General features: G+C 37.6%; 1 protein-coding gene across 1 annotated transcript in view; it reads left to right on the top strand.

Moving 5' to 3' along the window:
• LOC133517486 (uncharacterized) overlaps window positions 1-13,724 on the top strand; it is a 33,097-nt gene extending 19,373 nt beyond the window's left edge. Inside the window, exons 3-4 of the mRNA XM_061850819.1 lie at window positions 7,772-8,013; window positions 13,545-13,724. Coding sequence (XP_061706803.1) covers window positions 7,772-8,013; window positions 13,545-13,724 — 422 coding nt within the window. The remainder of the gene's footprint in view (window positions 1-7,771; window positions 8,014-13,544) is intronic.
• The last annotated feature ends 286 nt before the right edge of the window (window positions 13,725-14,010 follow it).

Raw genomic sequence — 14,010 nt, forward strand, 5'->3', positions numbered from 1 at the left:
CTGGTGGCCTAGCGGTAAGAGCGTGTGACTTGCAATCCGGAGGTCGCGGGTTTAAACCCCGGCTAGTACCAATGAGTTTTTCGGAACTTATGTACGAAGTATCATTTGATATTCACCAGTCGCTTTTCGGTGAAGAAAAACATCGTGAGGAAACCGGTGCTAATCCCAATAAGGCCTGTAGTTTACCCTCTGGGTTAAAAGGTCAGATGGCAGTCGCTTTCGTAAAAACTAGTGCCTACGCCAATTCTCGGGATTAGCTTCCAAGATTTTTGCTCATATGAGCAAAAATCTTGATATATCTTGATATTCGAGATATCTCGAATATCTTTACGAACTGCAATATAATTACTTTGGACAAAAGTTTTACCATAAATTTTCCTACAAATTTGCCTAGTTTATTTTTACTCTACGATCAATACTTTAGGAGCTACAGGCTTCGTAATTGTTCTTCATAACTCAATTTTTTAGTTTAGAATAAAAAAGTTTAGTTATCTGCTGATCAAATATAAAAAAAACCGCCAAGAGCATTTCGGGCCGTGCTCAATATAGCGTTTCGTAGCTACCCGTCCGTCAAAATAGACTTTTTTTCAAAAAATCTAAAGTATCTAGACCGATCAGGTTTGCTTTGGTTTTCCTTGAAAGTAAAAACTCAGCTTTACTTAAACGATTTTTTCATATTTTTTGGACCCATGGTTCAGAAGTTAGGGGAAGTAGAGGGGGAGGGGGGGGGGGGTTGTTTTTCTTTAAGAGCGATTATTACCGTCACATGGGCGTCAGTTCTTGTAGTAACGAAACGGTCAAACCACATATTTTGACTAAGGTGTAGAGTTTGTGAAGTTAGGGCTTGTAGAGTAAGAGGCTTGGCTCTACAAGAGATCTGATAACTTTTTGACAGTGCGAGTCTCATGGTTTCGTCTTGGCAACATTTTACATTTGTAAGTTGCTTATGACAATCTTCCATCCCCTAATATAAAGGGTTGGGGGTGATTTACTATTATAAATCCTGAAATTTGTATCTGGGGGCATCTTTTATACAATCTGCTTTTTTAATGATTCCCCATACAAACTTCAACCCGTTTTCCCCCCTTACGCCCTTTTCTCCCCCTTTTCACCCTTACGGGGGTTGAAAATTATTCTTCATCCTTTCCCAAACAAACACTATATATATACACACCAAATTTCAACTAAATCGTTTCAGTGGTTATTGATTCCCCATACACAATTCAACCCCCCTTTTCACCCCCTTAGGGGCAAAAAATTTCAAGTTTTTGATTTTTTTTTGTTGTTTGTGCATTAATACCATCCTACATACCAAATTTTAGCTTCTTCGTCCTTTAGGAAGTACCCTAAGGGCTTTGATGATCATCAGTGAGTGAATGAGTGAGTGTCGGGGTTTCTTTTAGATATGAATAAAATCTAAAGTATGAGAGCTATGCAGTTTATTTTTTATGCTTAATAAGTACACTCATCATCATTGGCCACATCATCTGTTCTATGTAGATGCTTATTCTAGGCGCTTGTGGGTTTATGGGGCTGGGCATTGCCGTTGGTGGCTATCAAGTCCTATAGCAGGGCGACATTTCTTCCCACATCGATTGCACACAAATCGCGAGTCTGCAGGAGGTGGTAACTAGAGCACGACGAAGACTTTTCTGCTTAAGTTTCTGCAGCCAGTCATCATCGTGCATTGATTTTCCAACTTTAATGTCATGACGCCATTCCGGTCTCATTTTGGCGCGTTTCTCCCAACCGCCGGTCCTAATGCCAAAACTGTTCATGTTTCGCTTACAGGAGTCGTTAAACCATAGAGTTGGATGCTCAGTAGGTCTCTTTACATCCACTATCTGACCCAGCTTTACTTGGCGTGGTAGTCTCTCAGGGTCCATGCGATGAACGTGACCGAGCCAGCGAAGTCTTCTCTGCTTTAACATAGCAGTTAAGCTGCAGCAATGTGTTCTTGAGAGTACTACTTCATTACTAACTTTATTTTGCCAAGTAACTCCAAGTATAGTGCTCAGGTTAAGTTTGAGTTAAGTCCACTATTTACATTATATCCCGAGAATGTTATTTTTCTGGTATAATCCAAACACAAGTTAAGAAGATTAAAAAAAAAAACGAGGAAAGGAAGGTAGTGCCCTTGCGCTTCGCTTTGCTCGTCTTGGCCCCCGCCAAAACAAACACAACACTATGACAGACCGGTAACTACGGACATGCTCTTGGCCGGTTTTTTTATACAAATTTGGTCAGCAGGTGAATAAGCTTGCATATTCTAACCTAAACATTTGAGTTACGATGATTGATCGAAAAAACGACGTATCCTTAACCCGTCTATTTTTTGATTCTTTGTAAACTTAAACACCCACTAGCTCCTAAAGTATCATTCGTTGAGTAAAAATAAACAACCAAATTTGTAGGAAATTTTATGGTAAACCTTTTTAACGTTATTATGCTATTTGTAAAGATATTTAAAAAATGAGCAAAAATCTGAAAAACATAGTATATCTTCAACCCCTCAGCACAACCTTCACCCTCGAGGACTTTTAGTATGTTTATCTGGAAACCATAAGGTACAACTGAAGTTGCTAAGCGGCAAAGTGTTCTAAATGAGCCAATACATATTATTTTGTAGAGAATAACGAGCGTGAGAGGCAAACACATTACCAGCTTAATTACATCTGCTGATTCTATCTCGTAAGTATTTAAAACCATCAAATACTTTATTATACTAGTTTAAACCTAACTAGGAGAGGGCACGGTCTGGGAAACTCACTTTGGGACCAGACTCCGTATAATAGTAGTCCTCCACTAGGGTGTTCAACCCTTAAAATAATAGTGCCGAATAGCCAGTTACTTCGGAGAAATAAACCTTTAAAATTTCAAATGTAGCTTATATACTAGTAATTTTATTACCGGCGACAGCGTCTCATAGTGTGGTCGGTTACGTACCTGTTTGCCGCGTGGACGCTTGAGGTTCGAGTCTCGCTCTCGACTATTTTTTTTTCTTTTAAATTAATTATTTTTAAAATCAAATAGATTCAATCAGAATACAATAATTGGAAAAGTAGAGTAGTTAATATAAATAAAAAAATAATTTAACATTTAACAATATTGTATTCTGATTAAATCTATTTGATATTAAAAATAATTAATTGAAAAAGAAAAAAAAAATTGTCGAGAGTGATACTCGAACCTCAAGCGTCCACGCGACAAACAGGTACATAACCGACTACACTATGAAGACGCTGGCGCGGTGATAAAATTACTAGTATAATTATAAGCTACATGTGAAATTTTACGGGTTTATTTCTCCGAAGTAACTGGCCATTCGGCACTTTTATTTAAAGGTTTGAACACCCTAGTGGAGGACTACTATTATACGGAGTCTGGTCCCAAATTGAGTTTCCCAGACCGTGCCCTCTCCTTGGAAGAGAGAAAGGCACTTATCAGTCTAAACGAATTAAACTTTTAAATCTAAATCAGATTATTTATAATAGTGCAACTTTTTTGACGGTACAGTATATACCGTCTTTGTATATAATGCTTTAGGATGTCAAATCCAGACTCGTTCGGCTTCCGCAAGGCTACTCAGAAATTCTTAGATCAGAAGCTAAAAAGTCGCGGCTTATCCATTAATTCCTTAGTCCTCGCAACGCACAGCCGCTTTGATGAATAAATAAAGGCAGGATAAAAAAACGCTTCGTCGTTGGAGCTTAATTAAAGTGCAACGATTAAAATACCTTTTGTGGCTTGATTAAAAGTGTGTACACTTTATGCTCATCACGGACACTTACCTAATGCCTAATTGCTTCAATTACCTTAATGATGGATAATTCCTAGACGAGGCTGCAATTGGTATTATATTTAGCCTGTGAATAAAGTATAGGTAAATGATAGTGTATTGTAAAGCGTTTTGAACACTTTCATTGGATATTTAAGTAGTAGGTATATTATAACATTTAAAATTTTTGGGTTTTGAACACATATTGAAACATATTTAATTACATATTTCATAGAAATATTAGGAATCTTTCAGATTTTTCTTTTTGTCGTTTCAGTCTTGACAGAGTGCTGTCATGTGGTCGTGATCATCATTTCAGTTTAACAACTCGCCGCTATAATCTGATATGTGAAGTGAAGATAGATGTGTGATGTTCCTGCAACCGTCCGTTGGCCATACGGTCGACGCATCTGGACGTGTGTCTCTGTTTTGGTGAGCATAAAACTGACGTCAGTGGTCTCAGCGACCTTGCCTAGGTAGTTACATACTATATCTTGCTGTTCTCCGAGACCTTATCTACGTGGTTGCGTTTATTTTTACAGCAAAAGCTAGTGAGTCTTTGCCGCCAAATGTATATAAAATGTTTTTTGCTGGGATCTCATTTCTTTATGTGAATCGTCCCTTGCGATTCCTGCACCCCAACAATAGGGGATGGATGATGAACGTATATAAATCCTAGGCTTCATACCAAAGTTTAGCTCTCTAGGACCTCGGGAAGTATCCTAGGTTCACTAGTTAGGTATATAGGCACCTCCCTTTTTAACAGGGGGGGAGAGAAATGTACAGCTTTGTATGTTAATCCTTAGGCTACGAGTATACCAAATTTCAGCTTAGTAGGACATAGAGACGTGTCCTAGTTGTACTTATGATGTATTCAGAACTGCACTCCCTTTGATAGTTTTTTTGGGGGCGGGAGGGGGGGGGGACGACTTACAGATTTCTTACTTTTATTCCATGCCAATTTTCAGCTTTCTAAGAGAGATATCAGTGAAGTACCGAATAAACTGTATTGTATTGGCTGTGTACGAACCTATTGCCTGCCGCGGAAAATGGTTATTTTAATAGCTTGCAATTTGATAATAATTACAAGTTTTTATGCAAAAGTTATACCTTATTAGCTTGATTGATTGTTGTTCTTTAAGAATTATAAAAAAAATGTATATAATGTAAGAATATTTTGAGATCTATTGTTCCAAACGATTCAGAATTCTTTTTTTGTTAAAATATGGGAGAATGTGATTATCTTAATTTGAAACAGCTTTTTAATGGTTCATATTTTATCGATATTTGTTAATAAATGCCTTAAACCATTAGAACAGTAAATATTATTTAATTATACGTATAAAATAAATTCTTATAAATATTTTAGACCCATTTCAAATAGTGGTCTCCATGACCTCTTGTAGGTGGTTATGCTACAGATATCGGACGTAGGTAGTTAAGGGTTAATAATGTTTGGCCAAAATTCATTTCCCAAAGTATCACATCGCAAACTATTTAACCAAAATTATCTTTTGCCTAAAAATCATTTGTCAAAACAACTTATCGCAATTTTACACGCGGTAAATGAGGTAGTTTGCAGAGCTTTGGTCTCAAGGTTAGTGCCGTTCGGATCAATGATTAATGATATACCATTTTTTGGTATAAGCAAGTAGGTACACCCCTTGGTATATACTAAATTATACAAACTGTTTCTTTTATTTATACAGTTTTATATAATAATAATACTTTACCTATAAAATGAATAAGAATAAATTATTATTGTCCAAATTATGCTACACCTAATTTGAGTGTGCAAAGTGACACTTGAAAAAAAAATATTTCGTTACCAGGCACAGATCAAATATAGGATAAAACATGAGTAGGTTTCATTTACAAATATTACAATTTGGTTAGCAGTAGCCCTCATACTAGTTCAAGCCTGAGTCGTGAGGACTCTAGGAAATACCAGAAGATTTATCAATAAGATGAGATGATATGGAATATAATTTTAGCCAAATAAAAACCGTTTGCTTTATATACGAATTTTCTTTATAAAATTTGACGAAGCAAAATTATGTCAAATGAATAAAATGCGAAACATAAGTTTGGTCAAAATTCATTTGGGAAAAGAAACAGCAGTGTTACAGCGATAAGTTTTTTTTTGGGAAGTGAAATTTGCCGAAAAAAATCTGGCCCAAACTTACACACACAGACGAGCGCAGCGCACAAAAGCTGTTTACTACAACGTCCCCAAACATGAAATTTAATTTATATTTGACAGAGTAACGTCGCAACAAGATTAGCATTCATCTGAGCGTCCTATACAAATACCTTGATCTTATTAGCTTTGTCGTGTTAATTCGCATTTATTAACCCTTTATACGGCAGCAGTATACAATTTATATAATAGAAGCATCAACACTTCAAGAGGGCCTTGACGTAAAAGGAAAATAATAATTCTTGGTTTTAGGATTAGATGTATCAACTCGCCACCATTTTTTTTCATAAAGATATTGTTATACATATAGCATTTTCAGATCTGCTAATGTCGATGTCGCCTTAACGTTGCTAAAATAAAAACTTCTCAAAAAAGCAAGTAAGTTCTTATAGCAAGTATCATGTATACATACGTCCATAACAAGCAAACTAGAGTTTTGCTTGGTGCGCGGGGCCCGGGGGCCCCGCGGTGTGCATGGTGCTGTTGTTAGTATTGTTGTTTTTGTAGTTGGTGCTGTTATTGATGTTGTTATTGATGAGTTATTGTTGTAGGTGCCGTTGTTTGAGTGAAAAAGTTTGTTTTCCAAAGGGAAGAAGTGTTGCAGTTGTACTTTTGTTGCGCGTGCGAGCATGCACTCGGCCTTGCGTATGTTGTTATTAATATTGTTGTTTATGTGTTGTTGTTGTAGTGTTTGTTGTTGTTGCTGTTGTTTAGGTGTAAAAGTTTGTGTTTTCCAAAGGGAAAAGGTAAAGCAGTTGTACTTTTGCTTTGCTTTCGAGCTAAAAAAAAAAAAAAATTTTTTTTCGAATGCGGGGGCCCATATGTACCCACATACCGGTTCTCGGCGCTCTCGGACCGTTTTGAAATTTCGGCGCCATTTTGAGTCGGCCATTTTGAATTTTTTTTAATGCCATTCCATTTGTCTCGGGCCCTCTATGACATTTGGTCGAGCACCCCCCACCTATCTGTCACCGTTTAAAAGTTGCCATACAAAATAAAAGTGGCCATGGTGTCCGCCATCTTGGATTTTTTCCAAATTTTTTTTTTTCCATACCGATCTAGAGGGCCCCGAGATTCCGTGACCGAAATTTGAGCGCGCCGGGACCGACTTGAAAATCGGCCGCCATTTTGAATCCGCCATTTTGAAAAAAAAATGGCGGCCTCCGAAACCGCCCAGGGTCCTCTGTGACATTTGGTCGAGCACCCCCCCACTATCTCCCACCGTTTAGCCGGGCCGTCAAACATTTTTCTGTCCCGATCCGGTAGACCGAAAGTCGGATTTTTCCGGAGGTCACCGGACCGCCCCCTGTACGACCGTACCAAACTCGAATCCCCCCCGCGTCTCCTTCCGGGAGAACAATTCGTGTCAATTAACGTTCGGGCTGCAGCTTTATATAATATAGAAGGGAGTATACGTACACAGTGCTGTACGTCTTTTTACTATGAAGGGAAGCCTTTTTTGCGATAACTCAAAAACGGTTTAACTGATCATGTTCGCTATAAGTAGTTTTAATTGAATGTCTATATTAAGCTCTATTTTCATTACTGTTTTTGTATTTGTTGGACCCAAAATTCATAAATTAGAGGGTGGGGGAGGGGGGGGGGGGGGGGGGGATAGACACATCTTTTCGGAGCGCTTATTTCCGAAATCATTTACTGCATCGAAAAATGGGTTTTGGAGACCCCTATAACACAAGGCCGAGCATTATAATTATAATAATAATAGTTCATTTCAGAATTAAATTTTTTCATATTCACTTACAATCTAAACACATTTTTACACTTAAAACTAGGTGGACAACATGTGGATCTGGTTCCAATAGTAATGGAAGGGACCATCTTCCCGTCCTGCCACTGTCTTCAGGAGACTATTGGGGCTACCGGCGATACGTCTCAGCAGGGACGCGACACGTTTTCGCATTATCGCGTGAAAGCCATCTGTGCGCGCCTCCGCGGACATGCCCGATGCACTGCAATGTCTCGGGAGTCCCAACAGCATCCTAAAAGCGTTGTTATATTGGACGCGCAGGGCGCTGTACGTTTTTTGAGTATAGTTGATCCATAGACTGTAATTATATATCCATGCCAAATTTCAGATTTCTAGCACTAACGTTCACGGAGCAAAGCCTCGGAAAGACAGACAAAGGGACATGGCGGAACTATAAGGGTTCCTAGTTGACTACAGAACCCAAAAATCGTTATTAATAAAACTAAAAAGGAGTTTTTCCAAGTGGAACAGTTTGTTCGTGTTTTTGCTGAGGTTGCTAAACAGCTTGTGTTAATAAAATTGATTGAGCCATGCAATATGGAACATAAAGACCTACTCACATAACATATTAAACAAAAGGTACCTATAAGTCTGAAATGTGTCGATAGGTTGAACATTTTTACTTACCTTACGAGTAACATCGAGTTCTTAATGCAGGTAACATTCCAGCGAAAAACGCATCATGAGACAAGTACATAAATCCGCATCCGTAGCTGAAAGTCGGGAACCTCACGAGATCCAAAGTATTAGCGATAAGGGATGGACGCAACATCACAAAATCGTATTCAACTTATTTCATATCCTCAACACATTGAAACCCCGCACATACGAACGAAAATATAAAAATCACGATTTATCTTAAACTCCAATCGAACCCTTATATTATCAGATTGCTCAAGTTCCCGTGACAGACGATACGAAGTTTTCTAGTTGGTGTAATCCAGTCTTGAGTTCGTAAACCTCTGGAGGCTACAAGCCACATTTAACCGTAGAACTCGATAGAAACGCAAAGTAAATTTCCGCCGACCCTCGTATGTTTGCGTGTACAAATGTTTACCCGCTCATTGAGAACTTTTTAGCGGTGATAAGCAATTTAACCCGCCATATATTAGTTGGATATTTTACAGTTAGTATTTTCCTCGCATTGGTGTGGTGAAAAATCTTGGTGGCAAAATTAATCCAGCCTTTGTGGCTTGAAACCCTCGCAAAGCTCATGATTTCACTCGCTACGCTCGTGGTCCAATTCCAATTCAATGTTTTAACTTCTAAATCATTATATTAGTAAATTATTATGGAAGACAAAAGAAGGCTGTTGCTGGCCAGGTATTAAGTTTAACTGGATGACGTTGGAAGTACCTATCATTGACTTTATACGAAATGTAAGTAGTGGGTGTATGCACTATAGCTATTAATATCTGAGCTCTGTATGTGTACCTGATTTCTGAAAGTAAACGGCTCGTTGTGTCTTGTCCTTCTTTAAATATTAATATGGAGGTCAGAGAAATCTAGTGTGCGTGACATCCCAGGTCGCTTGACATATATTTTTTTCTTTTTATATAAAGATAGGCAGGCATTTGACTACGATCTCACCTGGTGGTAAATGATGATGCGGTCTATGATGGAGCACGCTTACCTATAAGATACCTATTTACCCTAGCCTTGAAGAGACCCAGATTGTACTCATGCGGAAACACAGACTCGGGTAAGGGATTATACTCCTTGGCAGTTCGCATAAGGAATGTTGAAGCAAAACGCTTCGTACGTATTTGTGGAATACCTTCCATGAAGCGATGCCGGAGTGCCGATTGTCTGGTAGTCCGATGGTGAAATGGGGACGGAGGAATAAGAATAAGGTTGTGCAGTTCCTCGACACACTCTCCGAAATGTATTCTGTAGTACAGTAGATAGCTGACATGAATGCCATGAAAGCTTTTGTGATAGCCATTTCAACATAACGGCACAGCCAGGAAACAAAGGTTGACGTGTAGGTTTACTTCTCTCAACCTATCGCCGTAACGATATGGAGTTCATTCCACAGTTCCGAGTTTTAAGAGGTAGGTAAACTTACCTACATATAAACTTTTGCTTTTTGTTAGTATACTACACCAAACCCTCTCGCACATGAGAGGAGGCCTGTGCCCGGCAGTGGGACGTATCTAGGCTAAAATTATTAATATCATATTAATACAAACAAGTTTTCACACAACTTCAGTTTTTTTATATATTTATATTTAATTTAGTTATTAGTTCTGATATTTAAAAAGATAAGTATTAGAAAAATAATATGATTAAATTTTCTAACTTATAATAATTTCATTACTTATGAAATGTAATATTAGCCTTGTACCGAAATCCATAGCGAAATTTAGTAGTTCCGTATCAGACGAACGGATTTATAAGATTACTCCTCGCAACTAATGAATCTATTTCAGCGCAAATTCATATTACACATTCATAATTGAACTTAGTATATACTCAAATCTGTACTGATTTTCCTCGTGAGATAGGTCCGATAAATTTATTACTGTTGTAATAATATCAGTACGAATAGACTAATTTAAAATTAGTCCGTGATGTAAATGGTTTTAATCTATTTGATTTTTATATAACAAAACTTCCGTAGGAATCAGACATTAAATATACCGTGGATTGGGGTTACTTTGATTCCTGGATTTACTTTGATTCCTGGGTTTACTTAGATAAAAACTTTACCTCAGGTTCAAACTCAAATATCAGGCTTTCTGAACGCATCCTTTGGATATTTTTTTTACGATTGGCAAGATTGAACGTCACTGCCAGTTTGTGCTTTATGTTCGAGGGATAAATCACGTCGATCGATGAGAAAAAAATTAAAATATGTAAGTATTAGTTTTGTGTACAGTCAGCGTCAAATACTTTGTAGCATAGCAACCAAAGTAGCCAAATAGTTCCGTACACCATATATTTAGTATGGTGTACCGAACTATTTGGCCACTTTGACTGCTACGAAGTATTTGACGCTGACTTTACTATTAAGAGCCTGTATAACTTCTAATGTACTATGTTATATATAGTAAATACATACACTTGATGTAAATCATTGAATTAGGCATGTAATACATACACTTGATGTAAATCATTGAATTAGGCATGTATCGGCCTATAACATCGATGCTTGTTGCAAATAAGTTTTTCCAGGAACTTTCTGCTTCGCACTGCTAAACTGTGGAATGAACTGTCGCCTGCAGTATTTCCGGATCGATACGACCTTCAAACCTTCAAGAAAAGAGCGTACTCCCATCTTAAAGGCCGGCAACGCATTTACAACCCCTCTGGTGTGGCAGGTGTCCATGGGCGGCGGTAATCGCTTACCATCAGGTGATCCGTCTGCTCGTTTGCCTCCTCTACCATAAAAAAAATCATAATCATGGCGGCCATTTGTATTTTTTCGGATTTTGTGGCATGGGGTGTCATTGATCGCTTATAAGGGTTTACTTTGATCACTGATCAATGACACCCGCGAAATATAGTTTTTTTTTTTAAATATTATATAGTTAATTAATGGATTTTTAACTGATTTTTGTTTAATTGTTTTAAAATAATGCCTCGATCATTAAAAAAACGATTAGTTTCCCGAGCATATCGGAACTACTATGAAATAGTTTTAAACCTGTGACAGAAGAGGTTGTAGCCAGGCTATCGATACGCCAAGCATCCGAACATCATGGTGTTGTCGATTACATATTGTTGGTAAAGTTTGATAACTTTTTATTGTTCAATAATTATGCATCTAAACCTAAATAACTAAAATATGACACTGTTTTGAAATAAAGTAGATTTTTCTTAAACTATCCTTGTTTTTCTTTGTCAAAGCATTTTTTTTTTAATGTTTTGAAGTTTTATTCTCTAAAGGGGTTACTATCGAATTCCGTCGAAAAAAAGGGGGATACCAAAGCAGGGATCGGAAACCGGTATTTTTTGTATGGGAACGAAAACGGTATTTTTTCGTTCTTTGTTAATTATTTCATTTCTAATTGGGCAATCTAATAATACGAAGTCGTTATCTAAAAACACAACCGAGTCCTATATTTGGAGTATAAAATAAACCGAAATATATGTTTATTTCCGAGTTTTTCCAAAAAACCGGTTCCGATCTCTGTACCAAAGTAACCCCAAGTTCCTTTTAAAGTTGATCACCACTTTTTTATTTTAATTCAAGCGATACATAAAAAATAAAAATTATATTATTAGTAAAATCGACAGAGGAGCAAAAACCGATATTGTCATTTTTTATTTATTTTTTAGATTCCATATTCGGGGAGATAATTACATATTAATTTTGAAATTGATCAAAGTGACCCCAATCAACCTAAAACGATTTCGACTTTTGCTTAAAAACAAAAAAAAACGATATAACTAGTGGCTCTGTGAGCTGTAGACCTCGTGTAAAGCTCAAAAATAAAAATATATTGACCAAGAGCATATCGGGCCATGCTCAGTGTAGAATTCTGTAGCTACCATTCTGTCAGAGCTAAACGGGGGCTATTAGTAAGCTCATGAACATTACAAGCATAAGGGAGTACCTCGCAGCGCTTTGTACGTCTTTCTACTAAGAAGAAAATACTTTTTGCAATAACTCAAAAACGACTGAACCTATCATATTCACTATAGTGTCCATTGAAAATACTTATTATGCTGATTTTTTTCATATTATTTGGACCCAGGGTTCAAAAGTTAGAGGGCACATATTTTTCTTTCAGAGCGATTATGTCCGAAAATATTCACTTTATCAAAAATTAGTTGTTAGAAACTGTTTTTAAAGACCTATCCAACGATATCCCACCATTGGGTTTTTTAAGCGAAAAACAAATATTAAAAAAAAAACATTTGGTATGGGAGGTACCCTAAAATGCATTTCTTTTTAGTTTTCATTTTACCGTTTGGTCGCCATGCATGATTTATGTATCCATGCTAAATTGCAGCTTTCTAGCGCTGACGATCACTGAGCAAAGCCGCGGACAGGCAGACAGACGGACAGTCTGGCCAATTTCCGCCATTTTGAAAATTTTCCGAAAAATGAAACGACAGAAAATAGTTATTTGTTTTACAAGGGGGCAAAGTTGTTATTTAACCTCTCGTGCTAATATAGATACCCGAACAAGCGAAACATTCCACAATTGGACCACGAGCGTAGCGAGTGGTTCGAAATGTGAAATCTTGAGCTTTGCGAGGGTTTCAAGCCACAAAGGCTGGACAAATTTTGCCACCAAGTGCAACACGAATTTTTCACCACACCAATGCGAGGAAAATACTAACCGTAAAATATCAAACTAAATCAAATCCAAATGAACTTTGTTTAATATTTATCATTTAAAATTCAATTCTACTAGCCAACATAAGAAAAAAACTGAAAATTTTCTTCAGATTACTTTGCCACACATGTAGATAAAATGCAACTGTCTCATCAGTTTTTGAACAATCAAGAGAGCCTGTAACAGCTGGAGTAGTGAAAATTATATTTAACTACCGAATCTGCTCACAAAATTTTACCAGAATCGGAAAAAAAAATGTGTTCCCGCCCCTTTTCATTTATTATCATTCATATTCATCCATCTCGCTAGCTCTTCTTTTGTACTCTACTCTCTATCCGACCTCATTTTTATTTTATTTTCATATCACCCTCCTTTTGCCGACCTACTTAAAGACAAATAAAGAATTGTTGTGGGCGCAAATTCGGTATCAATCTAAAAATTTATAAAACTATTTTAAATAATTAATTTCATCTATATTAATCTCTTACGACGAAAATCTTCAACCAGTGTGTGTTGCCGGTTATGACGTACGGCACAGAAACGTGGGCGCTCACAATGGGCTTCAAAGAGCAATGGAGAGAGCTATTGCTCGGAGTTTCCCTGCGTGATAGAATCAGAAATGAGGAGATCCGCAGGAGAACCAAAGTTGTCGACATAGCTCAGAGAATTGCCAGACTTAAGTGGTAGTGGGCGGGCCAGATTGCTCGCAGAACCGATGGTTGATGGGGCAGAAAGGTTCTCGAGTGGCGACAACGTACCGGAAGACGAAGCGTGGGAAGGCCCCAGACTAGATGGACCGACGATCTGGTTAAAGTCGCGGGAAACCGTTCGTTGTGAAAATGCTTTGGGGAGGCCTTTGTCCAGCAGTGGACGTCTTTCGGCTGAGATGATGATGATGATGATTGTGAGGGGGTTTGTGAATTGTTTGCAAGGGATTTCTTATCAATCTATGACACCAACAGTGACGAAAACA

Source organism: Cydia pomonella, chromosome 4, assembly GCF_033807575.1.
Source record: "Cydia pomonella isolate Wapato2018A chromosome 4, ilCydPomo1, whole genome shotgun sequence".
In the NCBI taxonomy this organism is placed as follows: Eukaryota; Metazoa; Arthropoda; class Insecta; order Lepidoptera; family Tortricidae; genus Cydia; species Cydia pomonella.